Raw genomic sequence first — 20,935 nt, forward strand, 5'->3', positions numbered from 1 at the left:
AATACTTATAATTTAGGGAAATAAAAATGACCAGTGAATTGGGCTTAGTTTTAGTACGGTAAATTACTAATCCTAATAAAAATTATCTAAGTAAAAAAAGGGATGAAAGTGGTTAATTATAGCTTTAATTCTTATCCTATCCTATCTATCTATCTATATCTATATATATATAATTCGTTTTTTTTCGATTTTATTTTTTTAAATTCGAAATCAAACCAAAAAATCAAAAAACCAATCCAAATTAAAATTCGGTTAAATTTGGTTTGATTTTTTGGTTTCTAGATTATATACAAATACTTTTAGGATAATATTTTGTGTTTACATATAGAAGTACAATAGACCCCTTGTGGTCGGGCCCTTCCTCGGACCCTGCGCATAGCGGGAGCTTAAGTGCACCGGGCTGCCCTTTTATATAGAAATAAATAGCAAATTCACTTATGAAAATTGTAGACATAGAATTTTTGATCGAATTTGAAATTTTACACATTTTTAGTTCTTAAATATTTTTTTATATCTAAATTAAATATTTTAGACACGTAATTTTTGATCGAACTTGAGATTTTACATCTTTTTAGTTCTTAAATAATTTTTTTTATATCTAAATTAAATATTTTAGTTTTATCTTATTTTAGTGAGTTTATTCTAAAAAAAGATTGAAAAACTACAAAAAATAGAGTCACATTATAGTGTCATTTTTATTTTATTTTATTTTTAAATAAAAGACCCCAAAAGCCTGATTTATTAATAAAAGAGATATATACAAATGGACTTAGCCCAAAGGTTAAGCCCATAAAATCAACAAACGAAAATTCTAAAAGAAAAAAAAGTAAAACATAGAAATAATAAAGTGGATGGGACAGTCCTTCTAGATCCTTTGGTTGCATCTCTATCACCATCCCTCTTCCATCGATGAGCTCCACAGGAACTCCCAGCTGGGACCTCTCGATTGTATATCAGCATCTCTTTTTCATCGCCATTGATGAGCTTTGAGCACAACTATTGGAGATCAACTTGCATCTCCTCCATTTCAGCTGCTACCAAGGTAAGTCACAAAGATCTTTGAGAGCTCAACAAAAAAGGAAGCTTACAAAAGCTCACTTTTAAACACATTTTGCTGCTGTAAAGTGCTTCAGGTAAGACTTGATAAGCATTATATATGAATTAGAAATCCTTTTCTCTAGTCTAATCTTTGATGGGTTGAATCCCACAAAGAGATTAATACCACCATCTAAATTTTAGACATTTGATTTGAAAAACTAACTCAATTTTGCTTATACGAATTATGGGTCTGCAAAATTCTTTTGGAGAATTGGATCTGTGGAGGCAGCAAATAGGAGCTATCAACAATCGAATACACCACTAAGAACTTTCGAGTCCTGATTTAGTACCACTTTGGACACCCCTTTGCTCTCACCAGGTGCGTGATATTGTTAACCAACCGAAATAGCTTTAGACTTTAAAAGTTTTCTATAGTTATGTTTTAATTTTGAACTCCTTCTTGTTTTTTATTGATACTTGTATATCTTACTGTTGTTTGGTACTTATGAATTGTGAGAATCTAATTAGAACTCGACGAACTTGTTTGCTTGATTCTTATGTATGGAGTGTAACATTTATCGAAATTTATTATCTTTTTGGCTGCTGTTGAAACTTCCTGGAAGAGTTGAACACATAAGTACCTGCAAAAACAAAAACTTGATTAGCAAAAAAATCAGAAAGAGTATTTCCTTCTCTGAAGGAGTGTTGTACTCTCATTGATATAGTATTTTTGATTCTATTGATGGAGTTGACCTCCATTGTCACACTCTAGGGTGAATCCCACTCTCCATTAAGAATATTAACCATCGACAAAGAATCAGTCTCAATAATTATCTGATGAAACTGTTTATCTAAACAATATTGCAGACTCTCTCTAGTAGCAATTGGCTCAGCCACCAAGTTAGAAGATTCAGCCAACTTCACACCCTTAGCCCCTACTAGATTACCATTATGATAGCTCACACAGAAAGTAGCAGAACTAGGATCAGGATTATCCTTGGAAGCCCCATTAGTGTTGCATTTTAACCATCCAACAGGAGGAGGAGATCTTTGGACAATCTTGTGATGGAAAATTGGCTTATAATTATCTAGTTGAGCAACTATCTGAGGCAAGTTTGTGGACCATTCAAAACCCAATTAAACCTCACTTGGACAAACTTATAAATGTGAGAATTAATTTCTCTGAAAATCTTGCCTCTAGAATAAGAGCCTCCATGTAATACTGTGTTTCTCCTCTTTCAAAGAACCCACAAAATGAGAATTGAAATGACCTGATACACCTCTTTCTGTCTGTAGTTTCCATGAGTATCCCATCACTTTTTCAAAGTCTGTCTCACCTGTATGAAAGGGTATGCTATCCCTGCTGCCCAATTGTAGTACCTCCACACACTAGAGGCCAATTCGCCTTGTAAAAAAAGGTGTTCAATAGTTTCTCTAGTAGGATCTAAGCAACATGTACAAAGTTGAGAAATATTAGGATTCTAGGTAGTCATGACTGTTGCAATAGAAACTTTAACAATCCAAACTCGTCATTTTAATATTGTTAGTTACATGTTATTTTTAGACTAGTCATTAACTTTTCTAAGTATAAATAATTAGTTATTATATTTATCTAGTCCAACCTAAACTACCAAATTAAAAAAGAAGAGAGAAAGAAAATCATTACCTAAAATACTAACCTAATCAACCCCCCATTATCTCACCTCATTAGCCCCCTTTTCCTCCACTACCCCAACACACTCACACACAACACACACATCAAACACACATACAACACACCCTTTGGTCTATAAAAACACAACACAAACATACCAAGAAAAAAAAGGAAAAAGACACCAATCTACAAAAGAGAAAAAAAGCATACACACACACCTGGAAACAAAAGGCAGCACAACACACAGAGAAAAAAAAAGATCGATTTTCTTTCGTGGTTTCAAGTTCGTGGTTTCTGATTGTGGTATTTTCTTCTCGTGAATTATTTTCACAAAGGGTACTACTTAATTTTAATTGTATGATATGTGTTGGAATGTATGCGTCCACTATACTAAGGGATTAAGTCTCTTGAACACAACAAAGTAACAATAAATAAAGTGCAAAAGTAACAACACAAGACTTTACATGGAAAAACTCCTTGCTCAAAGGAGAAATAACCACGACTTGTTCCACAAAATTTCTTCAACCATTCTTCACTAAGATGCAACAACAAAGTAGTATATTACAACCTATTGTAACTAGACAATAACCCTCTACACCCCTTGGCTTGAAATACCTCTATTACAAGACTTTGAGCCTAAGCAATAAAACTATTGCCCACTACACAATTATCCCTTAGTTAATGTAGACTTCAGCTCACCGATTCAAGGTCAACACTTAACCAAGAACCTAACACACTTTTAACAACAGACTGATCAAAGTTCCTTTATAAATTAGGAAGATGATCTTACAAAGTTTAATAGCCCAGACACAATATCGAATAAGAAAGACTCTACTAGATTCAATTGATCGGGTCGCTTTGTGCCTATATCGTGTGTTGCCTTGGAGAGAATAATATTGATTCTTCTTCTAATAATTCTCCAAAAAGCACACCTCTCTTTTCTTGAAAGAGGTTCTATTAAAATGTGCAATGAAAGAAACCTCGGTATCTCTCATTGGCCAGTCAGTATGAAGTGCACAAGAACAACATGTACATTTTCACCAACCTGTTAACTTTTACAGCTGGCTTCCAATTGGTAGTTGACAGTTGAAATACTTAGGACCTGATCCCTCTAATAGTTTCCATGGTTTGTTAATCATCAAAACACACAACATCATTTTCTCCTTTTTTGATGATGAAAAATCATGTGCTACATTTCCCAGCGATTCATCCTTGTTTTAGTTCCCCTTGCTTTTTAGCTTCCCCCTTAATCACAACAACCTGATCCCTTCTTTTAGTCCCCCTGCTTCTTAGCTTTCCCTTAATCACAACTAAATGATCCCCAACATTTATTCCCCCTTTTGACATCATTAAAATAAGAAACAATAAACCAAACCAAGATGCACAATAAAAAAAAAGCTCACAGCCACTTGGGCAATCAAAAACACAATTAAAGCCACTAAAAATATAAGCAAGTGAAAAGAGACAAGCAACTGCGTTTAAACAAAAGATAGTATTATATAATACAACCCAGGAAATAAATAAGAAATAGTTCAAGAGATGCCTTGTCACGGATAAGAAAAGAGATTAAAACAGAAGGATAGGTTTGGAGGATTTATGTAGTCGGTGGTTTAGGAGCAATGGACTGAAGAAGAATCATCCTAACATTAAAGTCTGCATGCGCCTATAGGAGTTGCTGAGTGAGACCTCTCACCTCAGCAGTCAGCTTCTCATTTTCTGCTTGCAGTCTGGATAACTCACTTGAACCTTGTAAGACCCTGGAAGTCAAAAAGTTGAAATGAAGGAAAATTTTCAGGAAATGAAACTGACCTCAAGTGTATAACTCAACCTATGAGTCGTGGGTACTCCAACGAGTCATAGAAATGACTCGTAGGGAGGGTACTAGGTGAAAAAGAGGAGTTGAGGAAGAGGAAGGTCTATGAGTCAGGATGATGACTCGTAGACACCAGGCTGAGTCGTCATATCGACCCGTAAAGAAACTTTAGAGATAGGAATTTGCATGTTTTCAGACCTGCAGGACGAGTGCTGTTTACGACTCATAGACTAAAGAATGAGTCGTAGACACGACTCGTGATAGAGAATCAGAGACCCAACTTTCAGGTCTTTTCAAGGACATGCAAGACGAGTCTTTCCTATCACTCGTCACTATTTCTACGAATTGTAGAACCCAAATCGTAGGGTTGCCAGCCAGGATTAATGAAGAGTAGTTTGGTCTTTTCCTTATATGGTATTAATGTATATGGACGTTTTTAGGACTAGATTCATGGTGTTAGATATACTAAATACTCTTAAACTCCTTTAATTCCCTTATTAACCTCTTTCAAGGTTTCTTCAAAAGATCATCTTCTTCATTAAGGTTTTGGCTAGGGTTTCTTCAAGAACAAGTCTTCTTCTCTCAAATTCCAAGGTCAATTCACCAAGGTTTGTGGGGATTGATCCATGGGTTTCTTTCACTCATGGATTCCCAATTTTTTCCCCAAAATTCTCTTGAATTTCCATTACTTTTAAATCCTAGTGCATTGGGCTGTTTCAATTATGTTTTTAATAGTTATCAATGATCATTATAAGTATGATTTTACATTGATTTCATGATTTCAAGTTGAATTATGAATGCCCTTTCATGAAGCTATTTTTAATGGTGATTCACATGAATTATGATTATGAAGTTCAATGATTTTCAAGTATTTCATGGTTTTCAATCAGGTTGACTATGTATTCAAGTTTTACCCTAATTCAAGTTTGAATTATGATTACAGATTACAATTATGTTCAAGATATGAGTTCCATGCAAGTTATGAAGAGAGGTGACTTAGGATCCTTAATTGGTGACCTAGGAACCTAGTGATATGAATAATGCAAGTATGATATTGTGATGTTGAAAGCCTTATACTTACATTGCAAGTATGACATGAAAATGAGCTAATCTATGAATTATGAAGTTTACGAATAAATTTATGATATATGTTAAGTATGATTGCTATGTTATATATTCCGTGAGATTTGACTTAGCACTGAATGATGACTTGAGGTGGGGGCTCGATCTATGGGGTCCTTATATAAAGTCTCTTGTCTCATAACTATGTGCCACCGTAGGATTTCCCCTTTGGCCTAACTAGTGGATCCACATATAGCGTATGTATATGACCCGCCTAGCGGGGTAGAGTCTACCTTGGCAAGTAGATTCCTCTTTCTTCTGTTGTATGGGGTGACATTGGGATTCCATGTTATAGCTCACATGGTCTTATTGTCGGTTATGGTTCTATCTCACATATGTATATGCTCTTTATGTTCTTTTATGATTTCAACCATCTCTTTAAATGCTTTGGTCATTATGGTTTTCTTCATGACTTTACTTATCCTCTTTCATTATATACATTATTCGATTATTGCATCCTATGATTTACATTGTATGTAATGCCCACATACTTAGTACATTCAAACATACTAACGCATATTATTGCCTACATTGTCTCATAATGTAGGGGTTGAGGATTACATTCCTACACGTGGCTAGTTAAGCTTCCATCCGGCGGAGTTTTGGTAAGTTCTCATCTATCGAGGACTATTTATGAGTTCTTTCTTTCTTTCAAAGAGTTTTATTTCATTCATGTTGAGGGTGAGCTAGGAATATGTCTTAACCCCCGCCCTTCTTGTTTAGTAGAGGCATTTGTTGGACGAAATGGTGTAGAGTCTATGTACTCAAGTTTACTCTTTTCTTATGATTCATGATTTTAGACTCTTTCTTATGCTATGTTCCACTTTACTTTACCTTATGTATGCTTGGAATATGTTAAGAGGCTTGGTTTTAGCCCTTTGAGGTTTTGATCGCCGTGTTACGACTAGGCCCTAGGTCGGATCGTGACAAACTTGGGATCAGAACACAAGGTTTAAGATGTCCTAGGGAGTTCAACATGCCACATCAAGTAGAGTTTTATTCATGGGTGTGAAGCGCGCCACATCTATGAATAGGAGGCTATAGGGAATTTTTGGAAATCCTCACTTCTTTCATGATCTATGTGATGCGATAGAGTATACTCTAAGACTTTTTTCCCCTAATGATTGTCCTTTGCGATTTTCAAAAATGCTTTCAAGAAGAGCACCTATGCAAAGAGGGGTTAATGCTAATGAGGATCAAGCTCCTCCGGTCCATCAAGGCAATGTTCCCCTACTCGACCAAGTGACTAATGCAGAGTTCCGAACCGCTATTAACATGCTAGCACAAGTTATGGCCAACTAAGGGGTTGCGATTCCTCCTAATGCTCCTACTCCGGCTTCTAGAGTGAGGGAATTTTCAAGAATGAACCCTCCCAATTTCCATGGTTCGAAAGTGGATGAGGATCCTCAAGAGTTCATTGATGAGGTTTATAAGATAGTGAGTATTATGGGGGTGACCTTAGAAGAGAAAGCGGAGTTGGCGGCCTACCAACTCAAGAGTGTTGCTCAAGTTTGGCATACTCAATGGAGGTTGGAAAGAGTGGATGAAGGTCCTATTGAGTGGGAAGCCTTCAAGCTTTCTTTCCTTGATCACTTCTTACCTCTTGAGCTAAAGAAGGCAAAAATGTTGGAGTTTATCAATCTTAGGCAAGGAAACATGGGTATGAGGGACTATGCCCTTAAGTTCACTAAGCTATCCAAGTATGCTCCTTCATTGGTTACCGATCCACGTGCCTGAATGAGCCAATTCTTATAGGGGGTCCGACTTGGTTGCAAAGAAATGCTGTACCGCTATTCTTGTCAAGGAAATAGACATATCTCGGCTCATGACTTTTGTCGAATAAATTAAAGGAGAGAAACTCAAAGAGATGAGGATGAAAGACTCTAAGAGGGCCTGATATGAAGGTGGGTTCTCAAATGCTAGGATCGGTAGTGGTGGTAGTGGCCGTTCTCAACAAGGCCAAGGTTTGGGGAAAACGTTTGTTAAGGATAGGGTGCCATACTCTAAGGGTCAAGGTGGAGGTGTGAGTGGTAGTGGCCCACTTTTACAAAGTGTGTTAAGTGTGGAACGAATCATGGAGGAAGGTGTTTGACGGGAATGGGTGCTTGCTCTAGACATGGTAAGGTGGGCCACAAGCAATCCGAGTGCCCATATATTGCCAATAAAGGTAGAGAAGGTCGTCCTCAAGGTAAAGTTACTCATGGAGGGCAAGTGCAACAAAGTGCCCAAACTCAACCAAAGGGTGACCAATGCAACAACCGATTCTATGCTCTTCATGCTAGTCAAGATATAGATGAGACTCCTGATGTGGTCACAGGTCTTTAACTTTGATGTTTATGCATTGCTTGATCTAACTGCCAAATTGTCTTTTGTTACTTCTTACCTTTCTATGAGATTTGATGTGTTCCCCGAAGTCTTGTTAGAGCCCTTTTTGGTTTATACTCCCGTTGGTGATTCGGTGTTAGCCAAGAGAGTTTATAGAAATTGTCCCGTGTCTGTATTGCATAAAATTATCCCTTATGATCTTGTTGAACTAGATATGATCGATTTTGACATTATTCATGGTATGGATTGGTTACATGCCTCTTATGCATCCATTGATTGTAGGACCCTTAGGGTCAAGTTTCAATCTCCTAATGAGCCTATTTTTGAATGAAAGGGTAATGATTCAGTGGTTAAGGGTCGATTCATTTCATGTGTTAAAGCCCGGAAAATGATTTTCAAGGGGTGCATTTATCATATAGTGCGAGTTAGGGATGTTGATTCTGAAACTCCTACTCTTGAATCGATCCCTATAATTAATGAGTTTCCTGATGATTTGCCCGTTTTTCCTTCCGAAAGGAAAATTGACTTTAGCATAGATCTCCTTCTCGATACTTAACCTATTTCTATTCGTCCTTACCGTATGGCTCCGGTGGAATTTAAGGAGTTGAAAGAGCAATTGAAGGATTTGTTGGATAAGGGTTTTATAAGGCCAAGTATTTCACCATGGGGTGCTCCCGTGTTGTTTGTTAGGAATAAAGATGGGTCACTCTGAATGTGTATAGATTACCAATAATTGAATAAGGTCACCGTAAAGAATAAGTATCCAATTCTAAGGATAGATGATTTGTTTGACTAATTGCAAGGGGCAAGTTACCGTTCAAAGGTTGAGATCTGTTCCGATCATTATCAAATAAGGGTAAGGGAGTGTGATATTCCCAAAACGATGTTTCGAACAAGGTATGATCATTTAGAATTTTTATTCATGTTGTTTGGGTTAACTAATACTCCCGTTATCTTCATGGATTTGATGAGTCGTATTTTCAAGACATACTTGGACATGTTTGTAGTGGTGTTTATTGATGACATCTTGATTTACTCTCGAAATGATGAAGATCATATAGGTCATTTAAGGATTGTATTGCAAACATTGAGGGACAAGCAACTATATGCCAAATTTAGTAAGTGTGAATTTTGGCTAAGGGAAGTTGCATTTCTTAGCCATGTGGTGTCCGGTGATGGGATCAAGGTTGATCCAAAGAAAACGGAGGCAGTAAGAATTGGCCTCGACCATTGTCTCCTTTGGATATTAGAATCTTTTTAGGATTGACCAGATACTATAAAAGGTTTTCCTCTACTGCTTCTCCTTTGACTAAGTTTATCCAAAAGAAAGTGAAACCTTAATGGTCAGACGAATATGAGAATAATTTTCAAATATTTAAGGATCATCTTACGTTGGCTTTTATTTTGACATTGTTTGAAGGTTCAGATGGGTTTGTCGTTTATTGTGATGCCTCACGTGTTGGTTTGTGTTATGTTTTGATGCGACATGGTAAAGTTATATCATATGCCTCTAGGCAACTTAAAGTACATGAATGAAATTATCCAATCCATGATCTTAAACTTGCAGCGGTTGTGTTTGCTTTGAATAGTTGGTGTCACTATCTTTATGGGGTGGATGTTGATGTATTTACCGACCACAAAAGCTTGCAATGTGTGTTTAGCCAAAAGGACTTGAACCTAAGACAAATGAGATAGCTTGAACTTCTAAAGGACTATGATATGAATGTGTTATACCATCTGGGTAAAGCAAATATTGTAGCCGATGCTTAGTCTGTTGTCAATGGATAGCGTTGCTCATTTGAGGAAGGTAAGAAGGAGTTGGTTAAGGATGTTCATAGATTGGCATGTTTAGGTGTGGGTTTGAGTAATTCCAATGATGGGTGTGTTCTTGTGCATAATGGTTCAGAATCGTCTCTTGTGGTGGATGTTAGGGTGCATGTTGATGTATTTATTGACCACAAAAGCTTGCAATATGTGTTTAGCCAAAGGGACTTGAACCTTAGAAAAATGAGATGACTTGAACTTCTAAAGGACTATGATATGAGCGTGTTGTACCATTTGGGTAAATCAAATATTGTAGCCGATGCTCTTAGTCGGTTTTTCATGGATAGTGTTGCTCATGCTGAGGAAGGTAACAAGGAGTTGGTTAAGGATATTCATAGATTGACACGTTTAGGTGTGTGTTTGAGTGATTCCAATGATGGGAGTGTTCTTGTGCATAATGGTTCGAAATCATCTCTTGTGGCGGATGTTAAGGCCAAACAAGATGATGATTTGGTTTTGGTTGAATTGAAGAAGTCGGTTGTCGAAACAACCGTTGAGGCTTTCTCCCAAGGGGGAGATGGGGTACTTTGTTACCAAGATCGGCTGTGTGTTCCTAATGTGGATGGACTAAGGGAATTGATTTTGAATGCGGCCCATAGTTCTCGATATTCGATTCATCCGGGATCCACTAAGATGTATCATGATTTTAGGAAAGTGTATTGGTGGAATGGTATGGAGAAGAATATAGCGGAGTTCGTGGCTAAGTGTCCAAATTGTCAACAAGTGAAAGTTGACCATCAAAAACCGGAGGTTTGGCTCAAGATATTGAAATTCCTACTTGGAAGTGGGAAGATGTGAATATGGAATTTTTGACAGGTTTGCCTCGTACTAGAAGGAAACATGATTCTATTTGAGTTGTTGTGGACAAAATGACTAAGTCGGCACATTTTCTACCAGTTAAGACTTTTTATAGCGTCGAAGACTATGCTAAGTTGTACATTTATGAATTGGTAAAACTTCATGGTGTTCCCTTTTCTATTATATAGGATAGATGTATTCAATTCACTCCACAGTTTTGGAAGTCATTTCAAAAGGGTCTTGGTATGAAAGTCAAGCTAAGTACCGCTTTACATCCTCAAACTGATGGACAAGCCAAAAAAATGATCCAAACTTTGGAGGATATGTTAAGGGCGTGTGTGATCGATTTTAAGGGAAGTTGGGATGAATATTTTCCATTGATTGAGTTTTCCTACAATAGTAGTTATCACTCTAGCATCCAAATAGCTCCTTTTGAAGCCTTTTATAGAAGAAGATGTAGATCCCCGATGGGATGGTTTGAAGTAGGTGAGATGACATTGATTGGTCCCAATTTAGTAGTTTATTCAATGGAAAAGGTAAGGCTCATAAGAGAATGATTGAAGATGGCTCAAAGTCGTCAAAAGTCATATTCGGACATTAGAAGAAGAGAGCTTGAATTTGAGGTAGATGATGGAGTCTATTTGAAGGTTTCACCCATTAAGTGTGTAATGCATTTTGGTAAGAAAGGGAAATTGAGTCCTAGATATGTAGGACCTTATAAAATCTTGAGACGTATTGGCAAGGTAGCATGTGAATTGGACTTACCGTTTGAGTTGGCTATGATTTATCCTGTGTTTCATGTGTCGATGTTAAGGAAGTTTGTGGGTGATCCAAACTCTATTGTACCTTTGGAGAATGTGAACATTGATGAGAATTTGGCTTACAAGGAGGTTCCAGTGGAAATCTTAGATCGGTAAGTGAAGAGATTAAGGAACAAAGAGGTTGTGTTCATCAAAGTGTTGTGGAGAAATCAACAAGTAGAGAGTGTTACTTGAGAAACGGAAGAGGACATGATAAAACGTTATCCATATCTCTTTCCTTCTACTCAAGCCTAAGGTACTAAGTTCTTCATGATCAAATCGATTAAACTCCCATGTTTTCAATTTCGTATGTCTTTTATATGGATGCATGTTTATGAAGTTGGTTTTAAAATTCATGATTTATGTTAAGTTTGAAAATTCATGATTTGTGTTTTCTATATGTCATTGTATTCATATCGGGTTGCTACTCCTCGTTCCATATCCGTTTCATGCTGTTGATCTCATTCGAGGATGAATGTTCCCAAGGGGGAGATATTGTAAGACCCTAGAAGTCAAAAAATTGAAATGAAGGAAATTTTTTACGAAATGGTGTAGAGTCTATGTAGTCAACTTTACTTTTTCCTTATGATTCATGATTTTAGACTCTTTCTTATGCTATGCTTCACTTTACTTTACCTTATGTATGCTTACGATATGTCAAGACGCCTTGTTGGAGCCCTTCGAGGTTTTGATCGCCGTGTCACGACTAGGCCCTAGGTCGGGTTGTGGAAAACCTAGTCTTTCCTTCTGGACCTGTAGCAGTTGGGAATTCAACCTAGCAATTTCAACATTTATTTTGAGTTCCTTTTGTGGAGTAGGTTTTTGCAACCTTTCCTGGATCCAATATTGCTTTCTTTCCTTCATTCTCCTTTGTCTTTCCCTTTTCTACAACTTTAGAACCTTCATTATTAGGGATCTAATCTTTATCTTGACCTTTTCCATCCTTCCGCCTAATCCTACATACCAAGGGTGCATCATCCTCATCATCAAATTCCTGTACCTCATCAATGGACATAGGATGGATAGCATGCACATGGGTCTGATCAAATACAGGGGATGTGAGAATAAGAGGTAGTTCTTGGGATTTTTCTTTAACATCAGAGAAAGAAGGTTTAAAGCTGTCACCCCTCATCTCCGTCAAGCTTTCAACAACCCACTCATCTCCTGCTGTAAGAATATTTGACTCAATGCCTCTCTCCTCAGGTAAGTCTCCCTCAAATAATCTTTCTGACATATATGGCGACATATGACCAGGTTGAGAGGAGGAGAGATGAACCATGGCAAAGACCATCTGAGGAATATCAGACACATCCTTTCCCTCTGAAAGAATGGAGGCATTTTGCGATGACTCAGGAGAAAGAATTGGGTTGAGTAAGAGGGAGATGTGTATATGCAGACATTGATGAGATCTTGGGCCTCAAAAGGGTCCATAATTTATCAGCCTTAAAAGCTTGGTGGAGTGTCGATTTTGAGAGATGAGGGTGTTTTTGCATCCGAGGAGGGAATTTTTTAGAGGGTGTAGAAGTTTGAGACATTTTCAAAAGGGAGATGAAGATGAACAAATGAAGAAGTGTGGTTCGAATTTTAGAGAAAAAGAGAAGAGAGGTAAGAGTTATGGTTGTGAGAAGAGTCAAGTTTGGTTTTTTAAAGAGAGTGAATTTGGTCCCTATGAATTGGCATCGTTTTAGGTTCTAGAGTGAAAAGATAACGGTTTAGAAGAGGGATGAGTAACATGTGGCAATCTCAATGATTCCGATGTTTATTTCTAAAGTAGTAAAATGAATACTAACTCTAAGACAGGAGCCGGTCCCTCTCAAGTTTTGAGTGCATGCTATTTAACCTCTCCGTTCTCAACTTCTACTCCAGTGATCCAGCTGTGTGTGTATACCTGGGAAGGTATAAAGATTGAACTTAGTCATGCTCAGTACATCCAAGATTGGATACCTGTACCCTAGATTTAGACAGCAAGAGAGTGGTAAGGACTCAGTTGATCCTATAAAATCAGCATAATTTTATTAACCCTAACTTTAGACGATTCTTTCCAAACTGTTCTCGACTCAAGGCTTTGGTGAAGATGTCAGCAATTTGATCTTCTGTTTTGGAGAACTTCACACAAATATTTCCCTTTTCAACATTGTCTCTAAGAAAATGATGTCTCACATCAATGTGTTTGGTCCTTTTGTGTTGAACAAGATTTTTAGCCATGTTAAGAGCACTTGTGTTATCACACAATAATGTAATCGTATCAGTGATGACCCCAAAATCTTCTAATTGTTTCTTAATCAACAATAATTGAGCACAACAAGCTGCTGCAGCTACATATTCAACTTTTGCTGTAGAGAGAGCCACATAATTTTGCTTCTTTATACCCCAAGAGATCAGAGAAGACCCTAAGAAATGAGCCATGCCTGAAGTACTTTTTCTGTCAACCAAGTACCCAGCAAAATTTGCATCTGCATATCCAACCAGATTGAATGTGTCACCACCAGGATAGTATATAACTAAGCCTTCAGTTCCCTTCAAATATCTCAGAATCCTTTTTGCAGCTTTGAGATGAGATTCTTTAGGACAAGCTTGAAATCTAGCACACATCCCCACACTGAACATAATATTAGGCCTACTTGCTGTGAGATATAAAAGTGACCCAATGATACTTTTAAACATAGTCTCATTTATCGAGGGACCAGGTTCATCGGTATCAAGCTTTGAACTGGTTTCCATATGTGTTTCTATGGGCTTTGCATCCAGCATGTGATACTTCTTTATCAATTCATTAATATACTTCTCTTGACATATATAAGTGCCTTTAGGAGTTTCTTTGATTTGTAATCGAAGGAAGAAATTGAGTTCCCCCATCATACTCATTTCAAACTAACTCCTCATAAGATCTGCAAATTCCTTGCTCAGAGAATCTGATGTAGCTCTAAGTCTTATATAATCTACATATACTTGAACTATCAGCAGATTTTTCTCTCTAGACTTCAAAAAGAGAGTTTTGTCAATTCTCCCTCCTTTGAAGCCATGATCTAGCAGAAATTCAGAAAGCCTTTCATACGAGTATCCAGGGGTTTGTTTTAGCTCTTAAAGATCCTTATCAAGCTTCATCACATGATTTGGATGATATATATCCTCAAATCAAGGGGGTTGTTACACATAAACTTTTTTTTAAGATTCCCATTTAGGAAGACACTCTTTACATCCATTTAAAATAATTTGAATTCTATATAGGCTGTGAAGGCAATGAGAATTCTGATAGCTTCCATTCTGGCAGCAGGAGCAAACATCTCATCATAGTCTATTCTTTTCTCCTAATTGTAATATTGAACCACCAGGCTTGACTTATTCTTGGTAATAACTCCATTTTCACCCAGCTTATTTCTGAATACCCACCTGGTCCCTATAATGGTTTTATCAGAGGGTCTAGGAACCAGGTGCCAAACTTGACTTCTTTCGAACTGGTGCAATTCATCTTGCATTGAGTTTACCTAGTCAGTGTCACATGGTGTATTTATCATTCTTTGTCTCAATGGTTGAGAGGAATGCTGCGAAGGTCATCAAGTTCCTTATTTTGGATCTGGTATGAATTCCAGAATCCAAAGGAGAGATCAGATTATCTAAGGGATGAGATGATTGATGCTTCCACCCTGAAGCTCTTGAGATCTGCTGAGAACTTTTAGTATCCCCTGCTCTATCTACTTCACCATCAATATCATTAGTTTCTGGTTGCTCTTTTCTTGTTCCATGAGTGATTTGAGGAGAACCAAGTTCCAACAGATGTTCCCTCCTTTCATCATCACCATCCTTATGCAATGACCCTCCAGGTCATTTTCTTCATTCTATGACCTTTTCAGCATTTAGAGCTTTCCTGCAGTAACCCTAAGTTATTTATGACTTGTTGGCACTAACAGTTCGGTCGCTCGATTATTCGTTTGGGTTTTATGCCCGTTTCTCTATTCTGGAGATTTTATAACTGGAAAAGTAAGCTTCGGTCATAACTTCTAGAAAACGAACTCAGAATGAAATTCTGATGGTTTCATCAACTCTGAAATGGCCAAATAAGGCTAGTAGCATAGTCGGCATGAGTACCGAGGCGATCGGTATGCGTTTAGGACCATTTGACGCTTTTGCCTTTAAAATTTGGCCTATATTTGACTTTGGTCAACATTCTTAGAAGATACATATGGATGAAAATTCTAATAGTATGGTTAATTCCGGAATGTCGAGTTTGGTCTAGAACGACCCTTCATTCACTTCCCTAGGCTTCCGGTCTAATCCTGAGGCCCATTGTGGAATTTGGTTCAAATTGGCATTGGGTGTAGGACCACTTTCAGTTGTAATGACCTCGTATGGAATTTTTGACAGCACCATTGAGTCCAAAACATCGAATTTGGTGGGGTAGCATATCTCGTTTGCACGCACAGGGTTTTGAACGAATCCCGAGCACCCCATCTGAGAATTGGACATGCCAAAGTCCATTTTGCACCAGGTGGGTATGGTACCATCGCTAAAGCAACTCCTGGTCGCTAAAGCGAGTGCTGCTAAAGCAGCTTGGATGTCGTTAAAATGACTGCCTCGCTTAACCGAGGCCCGCTACTTTGGGGTGATCACTTAATCGACGAGTAGGCTTCCTCTTAAGCGACTCCTGATGATCATTTTAATGTTCAATTTTCAGTTATTTCTTTAACTTTGAAGATCGATTTCTCTCTCAATTTTGAGGCGATTTGAGTGATTCCAAATGCTATTTTGCATGGTTTTTCGAGGGAAATCCAGTGATGTGTCTAGAATTAAGAGTAAAACTTTGTTTGAGGTATTCCCTCTTCCCCCTGATTTTAGTAGTTCTTGGGCTAAGTTGATTAGTGTGGTGCATGTGTGTTTTGTAACTATTTTAGTATTTGAAATGTGTTTGCTTTTAGAACTCAAGCTAGGTTTAGCATCTAGGACCTATTCACGAAGTCAATTTAGTAAGTTATAAAGCGGGTCCCATAATTCCCAATTTTGACTCTAAAATTGGTCCGTTTTTGAATTCGTTGATTTTAGTATTAAAACAATCGTATTGATGATATGATTAAAATTTTGTTAGCGTGATAGCGATTGGAGGCGATTCAGAGGACGAGGGCTTTATTGTGGTGGAATTGGAGCGCACATGATCGGCTTTGAGATAGGCTACAGTCTCCCCTTAGCTGAACTCTATTAGATATAGTGTAGTATACTTTACATGTGACTTAGGTTAGTATTTGCTGAGATTAGCATTCTCCTCACCCGATCCCATTTTTTTATTACCGGGTGAGCCTTAGGCAAGAATAGTCCTGTGAAATCCTTAGATTTGGTCATAAGCTTTTGCTGTGATGGCGACTTAGCATTTATTATCCTGCTTATGATCAATATTGATGTCCTTAGTCTAGGTTTTGTCCTTAGGTGCCTTATCATATGGATATTTCCCTCTTAGCTAGGCGTATCTTTAAGTAGGGCTTATTATGTATAGGATACCCATTTTATGCTAGTGCCAGAGACCTCTAGGCTCGTCGTAGCCGTAGGTTTGGCTTAGCGGTGCTGGTTGGGAGTTGAGGTGGCTTATTTTAGGGTAAGGCATCGTGCCTAGAGATATTTCTCCCTCTTTATGATTTGAAGCCATAACTCGATTGTTTCGCTTTTATTTAGCGGTATGCTGATGATTCCATCTTATCTATTAACTATTGTTGGGCTCTAGGCCATATCCGAGGAGCGATTGGATCGCAGGTTAGTCCCTTGACTTGTTGTGAGCTAGGATCTTGTATTTCCTTACGTCTGTGTGTATCTTGTTTTGATGCTGGTGATGGCATGCTTGCATTGTTTGAGCATATTCACTCATTTTGTGATACGATCCCGGTATTTTATTGGTTTATAACTACTATTTTGATAAGGATTTCTCATAATATTTCTACTTTGAAACTGGTTTTAACGGGAGTCATGCCACCTAGATACTTGGTCGCTGGTTTTGGAAACTTATAAGGCATCGAGGACGTGCTCCTTTTTCTACTTGAGGCATTGGAGGCATATGAGATGCGCTCAGTTGTACTTGGCTATTTGGCATGTCGATGCCCTTTCTTAGTCTACCGATACCCTCAGGTTTACTCTTGCTAGATGTGCCATGCCCTTGGAAGTTTACTGGCCGGGTGGACGACCCCTTTTTAGGGTACTCACAGTTTTAGTTACTAGGTTATTGATATTCGACGCAGCGATGCCCTTTCTACATTAGTCTAGCTGCTCACTCTTCGGTACCACTACGAAGATTCTATTTTTCTGTGTAAGATCTCATTCGGCCCCAAGCAATGTATATGGACTTCTCGCTTCCCCTATGGGCCCCTCTGGACATTGCACCACTGAACTGGATGAGGGAGTTGCATGGGTCCCACTTGGAAGGCTGGGGGCAGGGGTGGGTCTATACGCTTGTGGTTGTTGATCTCTGAGAGCCACCGATAATATCACTGGATCTTACTACAAACTTGCCTTCATTAGCATTGCCTATCACCAGCATACTTGTATGGTGTGGTCCCTTGGTTTTATGGGGGATGGGGTTATGTTTTTCATTATTTGTACCTTCTGGGGTTATGGGCGTCCGATCGGTTATTGTCTGATTATACTTGCTCTTATCTCTTGTTGTACTTGTAACTGCTACCTTTAGTTGTATTAATAGATAATTTACGTGGGATTTGGTTGGATTATGGTTGGTAATTCCTACTAGGCATAGTCAGAATAGTTCCAAGGTGATTATGTGGTTAGAGTTGTCAGTTAGCATTGTATTTTCATTAGTAGACTCCTATGATGCCTTTTTCCCGTTAATAGATTGTTGGATTGACTTTCGAGTGCGTTCTTTGACTCTATTTCTTCATCTATGTAGTCTTCTTGCCTTATCTTTCTGTCACTATTGTGATAATTACTGATTAGTTAATTGTGCAGTATTTACCTAATTACATGTTCATTATACTTACTTTGTCTGTGAAGCTCAGTTGGGCTATGCCTACCGAGTATCATTCATTTGGTACTCATACTACACTTTTGGCCCCTGCAGATGATAGTACGGGTCATTGTTATTGATTTGGACTGGTGTAGAGCAGCTTCTGACTCAGATATTTGGTGAGCTCCTGGCATCCGGAGTTGTCGATTTCCGTCCATGCCAGATTAGGACTAATCTTTACTTACTTTCGAAGACTATCTGTACTCTTATTTTATTTGGAAAAGCCTTGTACTTCCTTTGTGGTTTAGATGCTCGATTACTGTTTGAATCCAGGTCTTGGGGTGGCTTATGTATTTGTTTTAGTCATCCTTTTTCTTCTCATTATTACTTACTTTCTTCTTATTTATTCACCTTCCACTTGATACCTTTTGTCTTTTGGTTCTGGGCTAAGGTTTAAGGGTTGAGATTACCTGCGAGTGGTTGTTAGCAGGTGCCTTCACTTCCTAAGAAATTATGTTGGACAAGTTGATATCAGAGCTCTAGGTTGACTGGCATCGTTAGTATGAGGGGAATGCCTAGTAGAGTCTTGCGGATCGGTGCAGAGATGTTCGTATCCTTTCTTAGGGAGGTTATAGGGCATTTTTAGGGAATTCTCTTCTTGACTCCTTATCGTGTGTCCTTATTTTGAATAATCTCTAAGCTGATCATTTAGAATTCATTCCTTCTTAGATGGATAACACAAGTTTCTTGGTGGACACGGTCGGAGCATTAGTAGGTTGTACCAGAGTTTCAGCAGGTGGCTCTCAGGCTAGTGATGGGTTAGCGGTTCCTCAACAAGGTTCGTCCTCAGTATTGGACTATGTCATGGAATTTCTCAAGTGGGATGGTAATAACCCCACATCATCCCTTATAGATATGAATATGAGCCGAGAGTTCATCAGGGGATTATCCTTGCCGCTCTGCTTGGCGTCAGAGCATTTGATATTAGTTGGGTCTAACTTTCCCCAGATTGTCAGCCATGTGAGGGAAGTGAAGCATGCATGCTTCGAGGCGTACAAAGGTTATGGTAATAGGATAGCATCCCACTTCAGGGCGATTATCACTTCGATGAGGGGTCAACTTCCTTCTCAATTCATCAATCCCACAACGATAGTACCTCAGGTCCCAGGAGGTTTTGTGGCAGGATATGGGGTTTACAGTAGACAAGGTACAAGTCAGACTTCTCGAGGTGAGCACATTAGGCCTTCAGGTGTTGGAGCTTATCCGATCCCGTTTGGGTCCTTTCAGCAGGATGTCATTAGTGCCAGTTGCTATGAGGCTGGAAGGAAGGTCACTTTGTTAGGGAGCATCATAGGGCCCTGGTGCAATCAGCTAGGGAACAGGATAGCTATAGAAGCCAGCCCCATCAAGGTGTCTCTAGTGCCGGTCCGAGTCAAGGCTAAGTTGGCCGACCTCCATATTTCAGCCGATAGTCATGGGGGTGTTACGATTGCAGTTCACTTGACCACTGGTCCCCGTGAGTGCCAAGGCAAGATTCGATGTTTTAAGCTCCTCATACTCACTAGAACAGGGTTGTTGGGCCTTATCGTACCTGTGGAGAGCTTGACCATCGATCTAGAGGTTGTTGTTGGCATGGGACCCCTGTATAGTTTGCTCAGCCAAGTCAGTATCAAGGTTTTATGCCGCCTCCTGCTAGAGGCAGAGCTCAGAGGGTTGCTAGTGATTCTTTAGTTGTTTAGGTTGAGGTTGGTCGCGATCCATTCCATGCTTCTACGAGTCGGTCAGAGGCCAAGAATCCATGTATCGGTGATATTCCCTTGCTTTTCTCGTTTTGATTTATATTATTCATTAGGTGTGATTTTGGGGTTTTCATCCCCGTACTTATCTATTTGGCTTGTTAGTTATCCCCTGACTATTGTGGCTGCCTTATCTGGATGTGTGTGTGTGTGTTTTAGCTCAGTAGTTAAATCTTTTAGTAATAGATCGACTAGGTTGATCTCCTATTAACGTAGTGACAGTTGAGTAACTCCCCATACCTTGCCTGGGTGATATTATTTAGAGTTGTGGCCAGGTTATTTAGCCTTTCCTTCAGTCTCCTCTACCGTTGATTTTGCTGTGGTGCCAACCTTGGTTGGATAGGTGGCTAGACCAGTTGTGTTAGTTCTGGGAGTTGTGATACTAGAGGATCTAGTTGGCGTTAAGGGTCACCCTAGTTGCATGTAGCCAGTGGCTAGTGGTCGAATAGCTCCTTGTATCCTTTTTGCATAGTTAGAATTGCCTTGGTTAGTATTCTCTCTGGCCATTCTAGCTTCTTGGCCTTGATGGCTATGTTTGTTGCTGGGTATTGGCTGGTTCGGTTCTAGGTTGTAGGTTGAGGTTTGCTCTATTACCCTACCATGTTGGATCCTTTGTGGTAATCCTAGTTTGCCGTCTCTTTCTATTTGCCTTAGCCTTGTTCTTGGTTGCTAAGTTGTGGTCTATTCGTTCAATACTTTGGGAGCTGTCTCTTTCAAGAGTTTGGGTGTCAGTTATGGCTTGTTGAGGAATTAGGGAGTGTGACCTCCCCTCATGCCTTGATACTGCTTTTATTAGTCTTCATGGTGGTGTTCTTGACTCCTGTGGATTTG

General features: G+C 38.8%; 1 protein-coding gene across 3 annotated transcripts; it reads left to right on the forward strand.

Annotated features, from left to right (window-relative positions):
- Positions 1-662: 662 nt before the first annotated feature.
- Positions 663-20,510, forward strand: LOC129889189 (uncharacterized). Of its 3 annotated transcripts, none has more exons than XM_055964387.1 (4): positions 663-1,042; positions 1,308-1,417; positions 6,175-6,232; positions 18,423-20,510. In XM_055964387.1, exon 4 carries the CDS (start codon positions 19,038-19,040, stop codon positions 20,037-20,039), a length of 1,002 nt encoding a protein of 333 aa, XP_055820362.1. In that variant the 5' UTR covers positions 663-1,042; positions 1,308-1,417; positions 6,175-6,232; positions 18,423-19,037; the 3' UTR covers positions 20,040-20,510. The 3 variants fall into 3 exon arrangements, with proteins under 3 accessions (XP_055820362.1, XP_055820361.1, XP_055820360.1); XM_055964386.1 differs by lacking the exon at positions 663-1,042 and adding an exon at positions 1,049-1,133; XM_055964385.1 differs by lacking the exon at positions 663-1,042 and having other exon boundaries at positions 1,049-1,417.
- Positions 20,511-20,935: the final 425 nt, after the last annotated feature.

The sequence above is a fragment of the Solanum dulcamara genome, chromosome 5, assembly GCF_947179165.1.
Source record: "Solanum dulcamara chromosome 5, daSolDulc1.2, whole genome shotgun sequence".
In the NCBI taxonomy this organism is placed as follows: Eukaryota; Viridiplantae; Streptophyta; class Magnoliopsida; order Solanales; family Solanaceae; genus Solanum; species Solanum dulcamara.